Raw genomic sequence first — 19,722 nt, forward strand, 5'->3', positions numbered from 1 at the left:
TATGTATGTAGGTGTATTAATGTGTATATATGTGTGTGTGTGTGTAGGTGTATATGTATATGCATGCATATATGTGTGTATACTTATGTATATACATATATGTATGTATGTGTGTGTATGTATGTGTGTATGTGCGTGTATATGTACGTGTAGGTGTGTGTATGGGTGTGGATGTCCGGTAGCTCGATTGGCCTGGCTGTGGATGAGTTGGGGTAGGTGGGTTGGCGGCCTTCGGTGGTAGCTGGGGGTGTGCGTTGTTGTGGTTTACGGGGTCGGTCGCTTTTTTGTTTCGGTTTCGGCGACCGCGGGTGTTTGTACTGTGAACGGGCGGTGATGGTGTTGGTTGCTGTGGTTCTACCAGCGGTTGGCATTGCTGTGTTGGGTTGGAGTGGTTGGGGGACTGTGATTGGTATCTGTGCGCTTGTGGGGTTGTGGGGGCTGGCTGCCGTTGGCTTGCCGGCTGGTTTGGGAGCTGACATGCGGACGGGATGCATTGGTTTCTTCCCCCGTTGGGGGGCTCCGTCCCCTGGCCGGGACAGGTATGGGCACGTTGCTGTGTGGATGGCCGGGATGCGGTGTTTGCATTGGGCATGGGGGCTGTGCAGTTTTTCTGCGTTCGGTTGCTGGTATGGACTCTGCAGGGTTGGGTTGGAGCGGGCGGGGGATGGCTTTGTTTGGCGGGGGTGGACTCACGTGGCGTCACGTTAAAGTGGTCTGGTGTGGGTCACGGGCCGTGGGGGGAGGGGGAGGGTGGTGGCGGCCTTCTGGCCGTAGTTCCTGGTTGTCGCCTACATGGACTGGGGGGAGGTTGTACGGTCCCTCTACTCCTCCTACTTAAAGCACACACAGTCACACATATATAAGACTTTGGGGGATTTGTCCTGCGGGGGAATGAGGAGGCCTCCTATGGGGCTCCAGTCCTCCTGTCTTGTCCCCTGCTCGTCCATCCCTCAATCTTAGCTGCATATTAGACACTTAGGATTTGGGGGGCTTGGCTTGGTTGGGACCCACCATGACCTTGATGTCCCCCAATTCTAATTGCATTAATAGTTCCCACAAGCATACATATCTCACTCACGCTACAGTACACACATCAATAGGGACTGGAGGTCGGCTGTAACGGCTGACCTCCTAATTTTAACTACACAGTAGACACTCTGGGGGCCTTGTACATATGCATGGGGCGTTGGGGTTTCTGGAGTACGGTGCACCCCTCATTGCCTCCTCGGCCGGCGCGGGTTGCGGGGACTGTGGTCTGGTGGCCTGCCAGGCTTTTATTCATTTAATTTTTTTTTTTTTTTTGTTTTTTTTTGTATTTATTTATTTTTATTTTTTAATTATTTAATTTATTTATTATTTTTATTTTTGTTATTTACTTATTCTATTTTATTTTATTTTTTTAATTATTTAAAAAAAAAAAAAATTATTTATTTGTGGGTGGCATCGCGCGGGTCTCGCTTCCTGTTGGGTGGGATCCGTGGCCGTGTGGTGGAGCGGTGGCGGCGCGGCCCCCATGTCTGGTCTGGATGCTGTGTCTCGGTTGTTTGGGCGGTGGTGTGTTTGTGCGGGTTTGGGTTGGGGTGGTGGAGTCTTTTGGTGGGGGAGGTGTTAGTGTCTCTTGTTTGCATGTTGGCGTTTGGGCTGACTGGCGGGCTGGCACTGGCTGGTCTCCGTGATCCTGTTGGCGTGTGGTTGCCGGTCGCAGTTTTTTCGATCGCTTTGATGTGATTGAGTGGTGCTGGCTGTCTGGGGGTATTGCAGCTGCTGTTTCTGCTGCCGTTTGTTTGTGGTGTGGGCGCCCGTGGCTGCTGGGTCTGGTGCAGGAGGGTGGCTGATGTTGTGACTGGTGGCAGCGCGCGCGCGTGGTGGTTATCGGGGCTGACGAACTTGCCGGCCTCATACTCGTTTATTGTCGTGTTGGTTGGCTTGTCGGATGTAGGTATGTATGTGTATGTATGTATATGTGTGTGCATGTATGAGTATAGGTATGTGTGTTTATAGATGTGTGTGTGTGTGTGTGTATATGCATATATGCATGTGTGTATATGTATGCATGTGTGTATGTGTATGTGTATGTATGTGTGTATGTGTAAGTGTATGTTTGTGTATATATATATGTATGTATGTATGTATATGTGTGTATGTGTACACATACATATATATGTGTATGTATATGTACATATATGTAAGTATGTATATCTCTGGGGATACGCTCTGGGCCTGCTTGTCAGGCGGGGATCGGCGCCTTAGGCTACTGCATCCGGACTGCGTGTCCATCCCTTCCGGGTGTCCGTCTTGGTTGGGGCCTGCTGGGTCTAGTCCCTGCGTCTATTGTGGTAGCTTGGTGCTGCAAGGTATTCCGAGGTGCTGCGAGTCGGCCAGCTACTGCGTGTCAGCATGCCCGTGATCTTCTTTTAATTATTTTTGTTTTATTTTTTATGTATTTATTTAATAGTTTTTAAAAAATATATATTTTATTAATATTGTTTTTTATTTGCCCCTCCCTCAGGGGGGGAACTCGACAGGCCGGTTGCTGGTTGTTCCATCTCCATCGTTGGGGTCCCTTCGGGTGGGGTGGGTGGTTCCCGTGGCCCCGTGCTGGGTGGTCCTGCGGCGGCCGATTTGGGTTGGGTGGCCGGGGGAGGGCCTCACCGCGCTTTCCGGGGGTGGGGGGTGGGCTCGTGGGGGTCCGGTTGCCGGTGGGGCGGGGCGTCCCGCCTTTCTGCCCGTGTGGGGTGTGGTCTCTCGCTGGCTTGGGGTCTGGCTGTCCCCTGCTTTTCTCATGCCTTGTCCTCTGCCGGGTGCGTCTGTCTGCGGCCTGCTGCTGGCTCTTACGGGCGGCGCGGTGGGCCTGGCTCTAGGGTTCCTGTCGCTGGCCGGCCTGGCTGCGTGGGGGCGGTGGTCCCTGGTTCCCGGGGCGCCACACCTACTGTTTGTGGGTTGGGCTCTCTGGGGGCTTGGGCCGTACTCTGGCTCCCACACACACTGGGAGTCAAATGTATTGTACATGCAAATTCACATATACTCACATACACATACATACATACATACATAGGTACCTACGCTCCACATACATATACAGATACAGTACATATCTACACTCAAAGTTCGTACATCCACACGCGCATTCATTGTACAAACATACACATACTGTACATATACACTCACTGTACAAACATACATATACACATACTGTACATATACATTCACTGTACAAACATACATATACACATACTGTACATATACATTCACTGTACAGACATACATATACACATACTGTACATATACATTCACTGTACAAACATACATATGCACATACTGTACATATACATTCACTGTACAAACATACATATACACATACTGTACATATACATTCACTGTACAAACACATATACACATTCTGTACATATACAAGTACATATGCATACATACACTCATGCACATAATGACGTTTCATCAAACATATATTAACATTGTTGCCCTAGGGTAAACTGGGTAATACATGGCACACTGACAAAGCTTAACCTATTGTTACTATAACAATCAACAAGGTTAATATAGGTTGCTTCTCTTTCTTCCCCTCCATTTTTCTGCATTCTTTCGTATCTCTAGTTATCATTACGTATATGTATTGTTGCATTTGAACAATTGTATTGTTGATAATAAAGGTAAATTATTGGTATTGTTCATTATCAATAGCGCTATTTCTATTGGTATTTGTATTGCTCCATTTGTAGTGTAATAATGCTCATTGTCATTTCTGTATTATTTTTTATTTTTCGCCAACTGCTTATTTGCTATCACTTTTACCATCATATTTGTACATGTCGTATTTGCTGATGTTGCTCTATTGTTGTTGTTGTTGTTATTGTTGTGTTTGCTGTGTTTGTTTTTGTCACTCTGTCTTATCCCCCTCTTGTCCCCACAATTTCCCCCTCTGTCTTTCTTTTTTTCTCTTTCTATCCCCTCCTGCTCCGGCCCGGCTGCACCAAATGATAATATAAATACATTTAATAAAGTGAAATACAAATAAGGCAACAAGAAAAGTATTCTACACTTCTCTTTTGTAAAGTAAATCTGAACAGCCGATATGGGCATCTACATCAACTATATGATTTGCCTGAGAAGCTGGACAGGACAAAAATAAAATAAAATAAAAAATAATCCACCATGAGGCCAACAAAGTTGTGAGTGTTAAAGAAGGTGAGAAATAATTTGAGAAATAACTTTTAGTAAAGTATGTATATTGCTTCTTGGTTATTTATACTGTATGTATTTTGCATTGTTTTGTGCACGTAAAAGTAAGTGTTCTCTATAAAATGTCTTTTCCCAAAATTTTCATACGAGTTTATCTTTGTTGGATCTTTTGAAACAGATTACCAATGAAAACCCGGAGATATACAAGATTCAACAATAGCGGCACACATTTGTTGTGCATGTGTATAAAGCCTATAAAAGGAAGTATGTATCATGCACAACTTGAAAGGCAGCATACATAGGCATTGTTTAGCACATATACTGTAAATCAGGGGTGTCCAAATGGCAGCCCGTTGGCCAAGTACAACCCGCCAGCGTCTTCTGTTTGGTCCACGAGACTATCGACAATTTGACTGCTGCACCTTTGCTGCCATTTTGTCGACAACTAACGCGAACCGGGGCGATGACCATGAATTTTACATGGAAGTATAAGCAGCCCAGCATTATCACTTATACGACCCGATCTACACAACCTTTCCCACTCATGGCGCCATCAGCAACCAACACAAAACATATATATATATATATATATATATATATATATATATATATATATATATATATATATATATATATATGTGTGTGTGTGTATGTATGTGTGTATATATATGTATACATGTATGTATATGTAAATGTTAGGGATGTCCGATAATGGCTTTTTGCCGATATTCCGATATTGTCCAACTCTTTAATTACCGATATCAACCGATATATACATGGAATTAACACATTATTATGCCTAATTTGGACAACCAGGCATGGTGAAGATATGGTACTTTTAAAAAATAATAATAAAATAAAATAAGATAAATAAATTAAAAACATTTCTTGAATAAAAAATAAAGTAAAACAATATAAAAACAGTTACATTGAAACTAGTAATGAATGAAAATTAGTAAAATTAACTGTTAAAGGTTAGTACTAATAGTGGACCAGCAGCAAGCACAATCATGTGTGCTTACCGATTGTATCCCTTGCAGACTGTATTGATATATATTGATATATAATGAAGGAACCAGAATATTAATAACAGAAAGAAACAACCCTTTTGTGTGAATGAGTGTGAATGAATGTAAATGGGGGAGGAAGGTTTGTTGGGTTGGTTCACTATTTGTAAGTGTATCTTGTGTTTTTTATGTTGATTTAATAAAAAAAAAACGAAAAAAAACCCAAAAAAACCAAAACGATACCGATAATAAAAAAAAAAAAACGATACCGATAATTTCCGATATTACATTTTAACGCATTTATCGGCAGATAATATCGGCAGGCCGATATTATCGGACATCTCTAGTAAATGTATATATGTATATATATGTATGTATGTATGTATATATATATATTTATATATATATACATTACATGCCAAGTCAACAAGACACCAGAAGAGTGTGTATATTGAAGATATATATTTTTTTTAAATAAAAGTGATTAAAAAAACAAACATACTTGTATATACTATGTATGATTAAACAGTAGTTGGAAATGTTCCTGCAGTTTCATTACCCCTCTTGCAGAAATGTCCTGATGTATTTGTATTTCCATACATAAGAGAGCAAAAAATGGATCCCCAAAGATGTGTGAGGCGTGTTTGTTTGTAACGCCGCAGGGAGGAACAAATTAGAGGGGCCATGTAGCTAACCGGCTTACAGGGGTTTAAAACACTCCAGGCTCTTCGTGGAGTGCAAGTAGTCATAAAAAAAAGAGGAACAAATGACACGCCTTGTTGCTTTTTGAGAGGATATTTGGTGTATTTGATAGGGATTTATGCATGTCTGCTCTGTGAAGCCTTGCAGATAGCAGAGAAAAGCCATTTGTACAGAAGGGTTTGGTTCAGGGAGCCAAACTAAGATATGAAACAACTCTCTGAGGTCCATCCAACAATAAGGTTGGCAGACCAGCCAGGTGGTAAACAAAGATGGACATCGTCCTATTATAAATATCTATTTTGCCTTCCACATCGGATCCTCTGTCCTCCTCCCCTCATTAGCATATTTATCTCTGTTGGCGATGAACCAGCAAAGTCCTTTAACACACATTCTCTTCTCCTCCTCTGCACTCCTGGTGTCTAGGTTTACTATCTGCCATAAAACGGAGGTGGTGAAGAACACATTAAACCCTGTGTGGCAGCCATTCACCATCCCCGTGCGAGCACTCTGCAACGGCGACTACGACAGGTACGTCCCAACCGCTGCTCGTTATCCTTTTGCACTTCTTCTTTTCAATTTGACCCAGTTAGATAACCTACAAACAAACACACACGCACACACACACACACACACAGCTAACCCCATTGATTCCCGCAGGCCCAATCCGTCGATGACCTTCAGGGGCCCCGATCAGTATCCCTCCGACAATGTGCGGGGGACTGATGGCGGCCATTACTTAACGACAAGCATCCTTGAGTTCAACCAGCTGGAATCAATATTAGCTCCACGTAGCACCGTTAAGTCTTCTGGTTTTTTCACCGTTGCACTATTTCACTGTAGACTCATGCTTAGATTACTCCTCAGTATCGATTTTTGCTAGAAATCACACGGTGAGGGTCTCTGTATCGCCACGAGGCTTATCGCCTTTAACTTCATGGTGGTCTTCCCGTTGAGAACTAATTTCTAACAGTTACCGTATTTTCCGGGCTGTTATTTAAGCCTCAACCACCAAATGTTTTGAATAATTAAATATTTGTAGATATATTAGCCACACCGGACTATAAACCACAGATATATACCGGTACGAAAGATGTTTATAAACCAAACGGTGCCTGAAACATGACAGTAAAATGGCAGGTCAAACAAAACAGAAGTCATCGTGGTGGACCCACTAGCTGTGGAAGCTAGCGCTCCAATCAGCTAAACAGACTCAATAACTCCACGGTGACGTTTTGGTGAATTTATTAAACTGTAACAATACAAAAATAATGCCATTGTAAGTTAATAATACTAACACAGACACTTGTAAGTGTGTTGGCATATCAACTAATGCTAACGCCGCTAGCTTGATTACATTACGATACCACGTACAAATATACATGGAAACCCTCCCACAGATGTTACACATTGGATGATTTAGTAAGTAAAAATTGTTTGTTAAATTGTAAAACTAAAAACGTTGCTTGGAGTGATAAATGAACGATCCGTACGGGTAGAAAAGCTATGGACGGCTAGAAGTCGGAACAATGTTTTGGGGAGTGTATGAAACTGAAACAATACAAAAAGCATGCCATTGTAAGTTAATAATACTAACCCTTATAATGTGTTAGCATATTAGCTAATGCTAACAACGCCAGCTTGATTACAGTACGATAGCACGTACAAATATGCATGAAAACACTCCTACAGACGTCACACATGGGACGGTTTAGTAAGTAAGAAATTTTTTAGTTGTATTATAAAACTTACAAACGTTGCTCGGAGTGATGAATAAAGAATCCATTCGAGCTCAAACGCTATGGACGAATAGTAGACGAAACGGTGTAGACTTCTGGTTCCAGGCAGGAAACAGGAAGCGCATTTTCAACCTGCAACACCTGCAGTGAGCGAACGTGTCTAAAAGATGGCACCATAGCACAAACAAACACACCTTTTCTGTGTCTTTGTAGGTGTAATATGAAAACTATTTGTTGAATACAAAACATTTAGTAAGTAAGAATTGTTTTAGTTATATTGTAAAATCTACAAACGTTGCTTGGAGTGATGACTGAAGAATCCATACTGGTTTTGCACCAGCCTTAAACCGCATTTGAAAAAAAAACAAAAAAAAAACACTTCACTTCTTCCTTTTCACCATTGAATGCGTCAGTCTTGTTTTCAACATTCTCCTAAATCCTGAATGTTTCTTTGTGTTGCTTGCTGCGCCGCGAGCGCCCCCTAGGGGGCTGCCAAAAAATATGTGTTTCTCAGTTGTGGTCCGGACAGGCCGCAGCTGTACTCAGTGGTGAGTGTAAAATGGCTGATCAAACAAAACAGAAGTGATCGTCATGGACCCACTAGCTGTGGAAGCTAGCTTTCCAATCAGCTAAACAGACTAAATAACTCCACGGTGACGTCTTGGTGAATTTACTGAAACAATATCAAAAGAACGATGTTGTAAGTTAATAATACTAACACAGACACTTGTAAGTGTGTTAGCATTTCAACTAATGCTAACGACGCTAGCTTGATTACATTACGATACCACGTACAAATATGCATGGAAACACTCCTACCGATGTCACACATGGGACGGTTTACATAATTCACCCAAGGAACTTTAGTTATTAGAGAGTTACGGTCGGATGTTTTTTTACGGGACACATTTCGGGTGTTGTTGTTGCACTAGTGAGCCACAAATGAGGAGATGCTGCGCCGTTATTGATTGAAGTCAAGTCTGAATGTCATTAAAACAGTGAGGTCCATCTTTTGACACACACTCCCGCTACAACAAAGATGACGTGGAGAAGATCCTGTCAAAGTGGAGGCACGTAAATAAGACGGCGCATCCTGAAGAGACGGTCAGAAAGCGACTTGAAGATGATCTGTAAAACATAATCTATGCAACATTTTGACCAAAGAACCACCATTATATGTTATGTAGACCACAAGGAAGTCTATTAAATGTAGAAAAAAAATCATAATATGACCCCTTTATTGCGCCTTATAATCCAGTGCGCCATATGGTCCGAAAAATACGGTACATACTGTAGTTTTGCACATTGAACTCAGCTTTGGAGGCAAAATATTTCTTGAAATTTGAGGACTTTTGGAGGAGTTAATACATTTTTAGGGATTCTGGGGCTTTTTTTGTGTTTTTTTTTAGGATCACCCTTTTTCCCCAAAGTGTAGGTAATTTGCAGAACTGGTCTACTTTATCCATCCATCCATCCATTTTCTACCGCTTATTCCCTTTTGGGGTCGCGGGGGGCGCTGGAGCCTATCTCAGCTACAATCGGGCGGAAGGCGGGGTACACCCTGGACAAGTCGCCACCTCATCGCAGGGCCAACACAGATAGACAGACAACATTCACACTCACATCCACACACTAGGGCCAATTTAGTGTTGCCAATCAACTTATCCCCAGGTGCATGTCTTTGGAAGTGGGAGGAAGCCGGAGTACCCGGAGGGAACCCACGCAGTCACGGGGAGGACATGCAAACTCCACACAGAAAGATCCCGAGCCCAGGATTGAACCCAAGACTACTCAGGACCTTCGTATTGTGAGGCAGATGCACTAACCCCTCTTCCACCGTGAAGCCCGTCTACTTTAATGACATTCAAATGACTCAGAGGCTGCACCGTCTTTGGAGCGGGAGGAGTATCTCTATGGTACAAAAACTGTATTTACATGGCAAACGCTGACCTGCGGCAGGAACTTTCATTTAGACGTCTTTGATGAGTGAAAACATATCCCAGTTGAAAGAACATCAGCGCTTTTGTCCTGCTTAATATTATTTGAAGACCCTCACTCTCAATTTAGAGTCATTAGCTAATGTACTTTCATGTTCTTCAAACATAAGAGTTGGTCATTTAGAAAGGAAAATCTGTCTATTTTTACAGGAAATTGAATAATTGATATAGTAAATGAGGCCATTTGTAGAGTGCGTCCGGAAAGTATTCACAGCGCTTCACTTTTTCCACATTTTGTTATGTTACAGTTAAATTCATGTTTGTCCTCAAAATTATACACAAAATACCCTAAACGACAATGTGAATACGTTTAGTTTTTTTTTTAGAATTTTTTGCAAATTTATTAAAAATAAAAAACGAAGAAATCACATGTACATAAGTATCTAGACCAGGGGTCTCAAACATCCGGCCCGCGGGCCAATTGCGGCCCGCGAGACGTTATTTTGCGGCACCCACCTTAATATGAACGTTTAATGGTAGTGCGGCCCGCGAGTTTTATATGAATGCCGCTTGACAACGCTGTGTGCAGAGCTGAAGCATTCTTGCCAACCCTCCCGATTTTCACCGTCAACAATATTGAGGGCACTGTTGAGGGCGGCCGTGCCGTGATGGCACGCCTTTAGCGTCTGCTTTTTCTCCACACAAACAACGTATCTGCACAGTCACATGTTATATGCGGCTTCAACAGACACACGTAAGTGACTGCAACGCATACTTGGTCAATAGCCATACAGGTCACACTGAGGGTGGCCGTATAAAACAACTTTATCAATGTTACAAATATGCGCCACAATGTGAACCCACACCAAACAAGAATGACAAACACGTTTCGGGAGAACATCCGCACCGTAACACAACATAAACACAACAGAGCAAATACCCAGAATCCCTTGTAGCCCTAACTCTTCTGGGCTACAAGGAATCCACCAATCATGGTGTGGTATATGGCTCTCGAGGGCCGAACATTGACGTCACTTTCGTGATGCAAGCAGAGAAACGTTTTGCTGCTTTTCCACGAGACCCGCACGCGCTCTACCTCCCTCCCTCCCTCCCTACCTCACTGCCTCCCTCCCTCACTCTCTCCCTCACTCTCTCGCTCGCTCTCTCGTGCTCTCTCTCTCTCTCTCTCTCTCTCTCTCTCTCTCTCTCTCTCTCTCTCGCTCTCGCTCTCTGTCACTGTGTGTGTCTTTCTCGCTCCCGCCGATCCGGGCGGGGGAGATGAGCGGTCCGGTAGCTTCCGAAGGACCGAGCGACAATACAAAACTGTGGTGCACTGGACCCCAGCGCTGATACTCCGACAGAGAGTCGCTGGGCGAATCGGACATGTAACACGTTAGTCGTGATGTTAGCCCGTTAGGGGCTAATTGTGCTACCGTAACTGTAAACTCTACTGTAAACTCCCCCCACCCACACACACACACTCCCCTTGGCTCCAGACGGAGACAATTTTTGTTATTTGGGTCCAAAATACCCCTGCATTAGTGGAAAAGCGGCAAATGAGTGAAAGCGAGAGAAACGTTGCCATGGAGACGAGGGTTGTCTTACGTGCCTGGCTGCAGTCACACCGCGACACCTGTCCGTCAGTAATAAAGTCCCAGATAACCTGGACCAATTCAAACCATTATTTGTTTTTTATATTGTTTAATTTGCATTGCCTCACACGATGAACACTACATATATTTTTATATGACGCCATATAACACTCCGGGAGCCGTCACTTTTTCCCGGTACTTTCCGCCGACCGCTGTCGGGAGGAAAAGCGGAACGACACACATTGCGGAAATAACATTATTCTCCGTGTGTCGGTTAAATACAAATATATTCCACAACCCCAAACATGTCTTTTTCAAAGCGTGCAGTGAAGAGAAAGGTTAGTGATGAGCAAAGACAATTCCAGGAAAAGTGGGAGATGCAATATTTCTTTGTTGAGCACAGGTGCACCCCAACGTGTCTTATTTGCACAGAGAAAGTTGCAGTGCACAAGGAATACAATTTAAAACGTCATTATACCACTAGACATGCTGAGGAGTATGCAAAATACCGGGGAGATGAAAGAGTGAACCGGGTTGCACATTTTAAAACCAGTCTACTGAGGCAACAAGATTTCTTTAAGAAAGCAACCGAAAAGAGCGATGCAGCAGTCAAAGCTAGCTACATGGTGAGTGAGATGGTTGCTAGGGCGGGAAAGCCATTCAAAGAAGGTGAATTTATTAAAAAGTGCATGTTACAGGCTGCAAGTATAGTTTGTCCGGAAAAGAAAGATCAGTTTAGCAACATCAGCCTTTCTGCCAATACCGTGGCAGAGCGCATTTCTGACTTGTCAACTAACATTTATGATCAACTGTGCGAGAAAGCCAAATATTTCAGTTCCTACTCGGTCGCTCTTGATGAGACCACAGACATCACAGACACTGCGCGGCTCGCAATATATGTCCGTGGTATTGATGACAATTTTGAAGTGATAGAGGAGTTGCTCACAGTAGTTCCAATGCATGGCCAGACCACCGCTCAGGAGATATTTCACCAGCTTTGTGATGCCATTGAGAATGCCGGTTTGCCATGGAAGAGGTTAGTTGGAATAACAACGGATGGAGCGCCATCAATGACAGGGAGGAAAAATGGACTAGTGACACTTGTTCAAAAAAAACTGAAAGAGGAGGGTGCAGAGGAGGCTATTGCTTTGCACTGCATTATCCATCAACAGGCCCTTTGCAGCAAATGCCTGAAGTTTGACCATGTGATGTCTGTTGTTGTCAAATGCATAAACCAAATCAGATCCAGGGGCTTAAAGCACCTATGTTTCTGTGCTTTTTTAGAGGAAATGGAGTCTGAATATGGGGATGTGCTCTACTTCACTGAGGTGCGTTGGCTCAGCAGGGGAAACTCGTTGAAGAGATTTTTTGAGTTGAGAGCAGAGGTGAAAGCCTTCATGGAGAAGGTTGGGGTGGCTGTTCCTGTGCTAAGTGATCCCAAATGGCTGATGGACTTAGCTTTTCTTGTTGACATCACACATGAGCTTAATGTACTGAACAAGAAGTTACAAGGCCAGGGGCAACTCGTCAGTGCTGCCTATGACAACGTGAGAGCATTCTCCACAAAATGTCAGTTATGGAAAGCCCAGCTTCCTCAGACAAACCTTTGCCATTTCCCAGCATGCAAAGCACTCGTGGATGCAGGCACACCATTCAGTGGTGAGATATATGATGTGGCCATTTGGAAGCTCGGGGAGGAATTTGATCACAGATTTTCAGACTTCAAGACACACAGAGCCACATTTCAATTTTTTGCAGACCCCTTCTCCATTGATGTGCAATATGCCCCTCCTGTGCTTCAAATGGAGCTCATTGACCTGCAGTGCAACTCTGACCTCAAAGCCAAGTTCAGGGAGGTGAGTGGAAAAGCAGACAAACTTCTCCACCTTGAACTTCAATAAGTCCAAGTACAGGTCCAGAATTACTGATGATCATCTTCAAGCCATACTGAGGGTCTCAACTGTTTCTTCTCTCCAGCCAAATGTAGCTCAGTTATGCGAGAGGAAGCGCTGCCAGGTGTCTAGCAGCAAGAAGTAGGCAAGAGAAGCCATGTTCAAGCCATGTTCAGGTTCACAGATTTATTTATTGTTTCTTCTCACATAGTAAGTATGTGTATACATTGTTGCTGACTGGAGAAATCGAATTATTATTGTTATTACTTATGACTGATTTATTAACTTAATTCTCATTTTGTTCATTTATATTTTGATTTTATTTTGTGTTGAAAATAAAAATATTTTTTTAAGAAATCTTTTCTTGCGGCCCAGCCTCACCCAGACTCTGCATCCAGTGACCCCCAGGCAAATTGAGTTTGAGACCCCTGATCTAGACCCTTTGCTCAATACTTTGTTGATGCATCTTTGGCATCAATTACAGCCTCAAGTCTTTTTGAATACAATACCACAAGCTTGGCACACCTCCTCTTTGCAGCAGCTCCATCTAACTGGATGGAAAGTGTTTGTTGTTATCCAGGATGTCTCTGTGCATTGCTGAATTAATTGCTGCCAAAGGTGCATCAACAAAGTATTGAACAAAGGCTGTAAATACTTATGTACATGTCTTTCTTTTTGTTTTTGTTTTTTTATGGAATAAGCGGTAGAAAATGGATGGATGGATGGCATTTTAGAATAAGTGAAGCGCTGTGAATACTTTTTGAATGCTCTGTAGGTTGTTTTTAAAGTCTAATGTTGAAGATAAAAACAAAAACAATGCTGTAGAATGGTCTTTAAAGCAGCTATACTCTTTGGAAACAGATATAATCCCTCTTTAAAGGTATCCCAGTATTGTCAGCACAAAAAGAAGTTATGGTAAGATTAGTGAATACAAAAAAGATGCAGTTATTTAAAAATATCCTCATCATGCTGATTTCCGTGTCCCTTGCAACATATAATCTAAAACCAGTTCTCTTGTCTCATTTGGCACATTATTAATGTAGAAGCGTCCTGTTACAGGGGGCAGGTCGTCATTTTCCCCCAGTTTATCTTTCTGCCTCTCATTTCGACGACAGTGACAGAAGGAAAACAAGCTAAACCAAGAAGGCGCTGTGAGGAACGATGAAACAGCTGCTGACATCTTCCCTTCTTTTTTGCACCGTTCTATTTCTCTTTTCTTATTATGATGGCACGCGGACTTATTAATGAGAATGCCGAGGAAATAAGCTTGTGCGATGAAACCAAATAAAGTTGATTTGATCTGTGTGACACTTTGGAACAGCGCTGCTTGCACGTACTGAGGCAGTGCAAAGTGTGGGAACCATTTGGTGAAATTGTGTCAGCCGGAGTTTCACACAGGAGCTCCAAAGGGGGTCACTAACTTGTCAGAGTCAATCATACAGGCTGTGGAGTGAGGTGGGCATCTCACACACAGACACACACACACCACACACACACACACACACACACACACACACACACACACGCACACACACACAAACACGACATGAGCGTAATGAAATGTGACATGTCACAAGCAGAAACAGTTTGAAATGCTGCAGGTCTTGAAATATGACCAAAGCAACATAAAACAGTTTCCAACTACAATTTGCAATTCCAGTAAAAATTGCGTGTGAATGCTCGATGTGCGCAAGCTGCCGATCTGCGTGAGTGGAACTGAAATGCTTGAATGTCCAAGGTGAGTAGAATGTGTTGATGTTGGAACGGTTCAAATCGGTTGAGAACTGTGGGGTATGGAGAGTTTTGTATATTGCCCATTCATTTTTAATTAGGGGAAATTCCTGGTAATTCTGGGTAATCAGGAAATTTTCCAAACCAAGAAACATGTAGGCTTGAATGTCCAGGGTGAGTGGAGTGCGTGGACGGTGGAACGGTTCGAATCGGATGAGAAATGTGGGATATGCAGAAGTTTGTATAATGCCCATTCATAGTCAGAGGGAAGAAAATTCTGGGAAATTCCATGAATTTTGGGAAAGGGAAAATGTTAGGTTTGATATATCGGAAGAGTAGTGTGTGTGGATCGTTGAATGTTCGGAATCGGGTTTAAAAATGGCGCTATTTTTTTTAGAATTTAGGGCATTGTAGATCTATGAATACGTCCATTCCTGGAAATGTCTTTGAAAATAATGATACTAGCACAATTGTCCTAGATGATATGAATGGGTGGGTGTTGGAATTTTGTTGTCCCAACTAAGAGGAATGTTTTGAAGGTAGAATGGTCAAAAACGGTTGAAAAATGTGGACTGTCAAAACTTTCCAGGAAGAGGTGAAAATAGGGCTTAGAAAAACCAGGAATTCTGAGAATTCCTGTAATTTTTTTGAACTGTTTTTTTTGTTGTCCAAGGTAAGTGAACCTGGTTTGAATCAGGTGAGAAATGTGGAAGTTTGTGCATGTTTGAAAATTGGCCCATTCATTTTCAATGGGCAAAGTGTCCCGGAATTCTGGGTAATACGGGGTATTTTTTTTTCTATATATTTGGGGGGAGCTCAGGTTTCCCGGTCAAGCCGTACGTTTTTATACTTCAACGGTTCCGATCGGATGAAAAGTATGGGCTGTGGAGTGCGTCAAACCTTTGCGGTGGAATAATAATAAATAGAAGATTTTTTGGTGTAGAATCTTATGTGTAAATGCTGGGACATTCACACAATAATAATAATAATGATAATAATAATAATGAATAGATGTATTTTGGTGTAGAATCTTAAATGTGTGAATGCTTGAAACATTCACATAATAATAACTATAATATAATAATTATAATAACAATAATGATGATAATAATAATAAATAGATTAATTTTGGTGTGGAATTCTAAATATGTGAATGCTTGGACATTCACACAACAATAATAATAAATACATACATTTTGGTGTATAATCTTAAATGTGAGAATGCTTGGGCAGTCACACAATAATAATAATAATAATAATAATACATAGATGAATTTTAGTTTAGAATCTTAAATGTGAGAATGCTTGGGCAGTCACACAATAATAATAATAATAAATAGATGCATTTTGGTGTATAATCCTAAATGTGAAAATGCTTGGACATTCACACAATAATAATAATAATATAAATAATAAATAGATTATGTTTTGGTGTAGAATTTTACATGTGAGAATGCCTGGACATTCACACAATAATGATAATAAATAGATTATGTTTTGGTGTAGAATATTCTATGTGAGAATGCTTGGACATTCATACAATAATAATACAAATAATAAATAGATGATGTTTTGGTGTAGAATCTTCTTTGTGTGAATGCATGGACATTCACACAATAATAATAATAAGAAGAAGAAGAACAAATAGATACGTTTTGGTGTAGAAACTTAAATGTGAAAATGCTTGGACATTCACACAACAACAATAATAATAATAAGAACAAATAGATAATTTTTGGTGTAGAAACTTAAATGTGAGAATGCTTGGACATTCACACAATAATAATAATAATAATACATAGATGATGTTTTGGTGTATAATCTTAAATGTGAGAATGCTTGGACATTCACACAATAATAATAATAAATAGATGATGTTTTGGTGTATAATCTTAAATGTGAGAATGTTTGGACATACACAATAAACATGCTGTTTTTTTCTACTCCATGTCCCTAGCAGGCGTCTTATTAGTTTCAGCCTGTAGAAACAAAATATTCCTCACATCACACATGTACACACACAACCCCAACAATTACTAAGAAGTGAATGCAGTTATGTTTGGTAAAAAGTCACACAGAGAGCTAGAGTTGAAGACGAGAGCGTTCGCTAACCAACACACCAATTAAAGCGTGTCGGTCCTCTCTCAACGTCTTGATGTCGTTACATAACGTAACAGGAGCCTTTAAGGGCACTTTTGGCTTAATTATGATTATGCTACTAATTTCTCTACTGCAGGAACGGGTTATTATAATTAGAGCCTGAATACAAGGTTTCAGTGATATTTTTTTTTTACGCTTACTTGCTTCTCAGCATATTATAACAAGAATGTTGCACTTGTAGTTAGATGAACAAACATACTTTAGATCAGGGGTGTCCAAAAGTTTTGACTTGGGGGCCGCAGTGGGCTAAAAGACAACTGTATGTAAAGTAATTTTTTATATATATATATATATATATATATATATATATATATATATATATATATATATATATATATATATCCATCCATCCATCCATCCATTTTATATATATATATATATATTTATATATATGTATATATACAGTACAGGCCAAACGTTTGAACACACCTTCTCATTTAAATGGGTTTTCTTTATTTTCATGACACTGAAGGCATCAAAGCTATGACACCTGTGAAGTGAAAAACATTTCAGGTGACTACCTCTTGAAGCTCATCCAGAGAATGCCAAGAGTGTGCAAAACAGTAATCAGAGCAAAGCTTGGCTATTTTGAAGAAACTAGAATATAAAACATGTTTTCAGTTATTTCACCTTTTTTTGTTAAGTTCATAGTTTTGATGCCTTCAGTGACAATCTACGATGTAAATAGTCGTGAAAATAAAGAAAACCCATTGAATGAGCAGGTGTGTCCAAACTTTTGACCTGCACTGTATATATGTATGTATATACATTTCGTTCTTATCTGTACTGAAAAGTTCAAATTTGAATGACAATAAAAAGAAAGTCTAAGTCTAATATATGTATATATGTGTGTGTGTTAACAGTTTACAGCCATTTGTTGTGGTCCCCTTTAGTTCGAAAAGTATCAAAATACATTTTGGTGCTGGCACCAAAATATTGGTATCGGGACAACCCTCGTATGCAGTGTAAACGGGGCCACGAATTGTGGTCTTGCAGTAAGGCAACTTCGAGCTCTGAAATTTTTCAAATACATTTGGACCTGACTGTAGGTGTTTTATCTCTAATTGCTCATTTTCACCATAAAACATTTAATGCACCCTCACCAACTGTTTGGACTTAATTTGACCGTGAAGTTTCTGAAAACTTGCAGTATCTGCTCTGGAACTTTCACTAATTCCTCATCTCAAGTGGGAAAATCCACTGGAGCATTGCAGCGGCGTACTCGACCTCAGAAGTACAGTGTGTGTCAGCCATTGCCCTACTGCTGATTTTCTCTGTTTTAATTGGATTAGTGCATTAGTTGGACATGTTCCTGCTCTTGGCTTCGTGCACCAAAGGGCAACAGGAAAAAAGATGGAGCAGGTCAATAATGGACAGCCAGGATTTGCTCGGCTGCTGTAGTTTCTCTCCGTATGACTCCGAATGCGTCAAATATTGGTGGTGACGAACCCCAAGATGCAGAGACGGCAGGCTTGGTGCAGGAAAACATAATTTAATGTCCAAAATAAAGGTAAAACACAAACCAGGAACTAGGAGACAGGAAACAGGAAAACAGGGAACGAGGAACTAGAAGACCGCTCACAGCATACAGGAAACGGCTAACAGCTACCCGGATTCAGCATACAGGTAGTAGCTACAGCTACAACGACAATACTCCAGCACTGACTGGAGGGCAAAGCAGGTCTAAATAGCAGCTGGCTGATTGGCACCAGGTGTGGCCAGGTGCCAATCAGCCGCAGCTGAGGGGAAACAGCGCTTGGGGGACAAGCAGGAAACTGAACCAAAATAAGAGCGCTGACAGGAAATAAAAACAAACAGAGGAAAAAACTAAACATAACTAAACTGTCAGTGACAAACCTGACAGTAGCCCCCATGCCGATAACGGATACCAGACGTTCTAGAACCCCCCCCCCAAAAAAGTCCAAAGTCACGGGAGGGTGGAGGGAGGACAAGGCAGTGGGCCGCCAGGCCAAGTGTCCCCGCAATCAGCGGGGAAGAGTCAGGTGGCGACGGCGAGTTGAACGCCGCCACAATTGGCGAGGCGGTCGCCCATGGAACAACCACATGCATGGCCGACGAGAGGTCCGCATGCTGGTGCCTACTATACTGGCCGCCAGCGCGTCAGGCCAGCTGGAGGTCACGTAGGCGACGATGCTGGAGATGCTGGCGAAGCCGTGGGACAGCCCGCCAGGAAAGAGGAAGACGACGTCGTCGGCGTGGGCGGAACCAGAGACAAGAAAGACGACGTCGTCGGCGTGGGCGGAACCAGAGACGAGGAAGACGACGTCGTCGGCGTGGGCGGAACCAGAGACAAGGAAGACGACGTTGTCGGCGGAACCAGAGACGAGGAAGACGACGTCGTCAGTGTGGGAGGTACCAGAGACGAGGAAGACGACGTCGTCGGCGTGGGCGGAACCAGAGATGAGGAAGACGATGTCGTCGGCGTGGACAGAGTCAAAGGAGCAGGCGGCTCGTCTGCCGGAGTGGACGGTGGCGCCTGCAGGCCCACCGGAGTGGACGGTGGCGTCTGCAGGCCCACCAGAGTGGACAGCGGCGTCTGCAGGCCCACCGGAGTGGACGGCGGCGTCTGCAGGCCCACCGGAGTGGACGGCGGCGTCTGCAGGCCCACCGGATTGGATGGCGGCATCTGCAGGCCCATCGGAGTGGATGGCGCTGTCTGCAGGCCCACCGAAGTGGATGGCGGCATCTGCTGCAGATCCACTCGGCTGAGAAGTGGCTGTGCCTCCCCGATCCAAGACGTCACCAGA

The 19,722-nt window shown here is 42.5% G+C and overlaps 1 protein-coding gene across 3 annotated transcripts in view; it reads left to right on the forward strand.

Annotated features, from left to right (window-relative positions):
- LOC133622315 (copine-8-like) overlaps window positions 1-19,722 on the forward strand; it is a 417,761-nt gene that overhangs the window by 288,282 nt on the left and 109,757 nt on the right. For all 3 annotated transcript variants that reach the window (XM_061984911.1, XM_061984910.2, XM_061984912.1), the window contains one exon: window positions 6,330-6,434. In XM_061984911.1, coding sequence (XP_061840895.1) covers window positions 6,330-6,434 — 105 coding nt within the window. The remainder of the gene's footprint in view (window positions 1-6,329; window positions 6,435-19,722) is intronic.

The sequence above is a fragment of the Nerophis lumbriciformis genome, linkage group LG23 (genome assembly GCF_033978685.3).
Source record: "Nerophis lumbriciformis linkage group LG23, RoL_Nlum_v2.1, whole genome shotgun sequence".
In the NCBI taxonomy this organism is placed as follows: Eukaryota; Metazoa; Chordata; class Actinopteri; order Syngnathiformes; family Syngnathidae; genus Nerophis; species Nerophis lumbriciformis.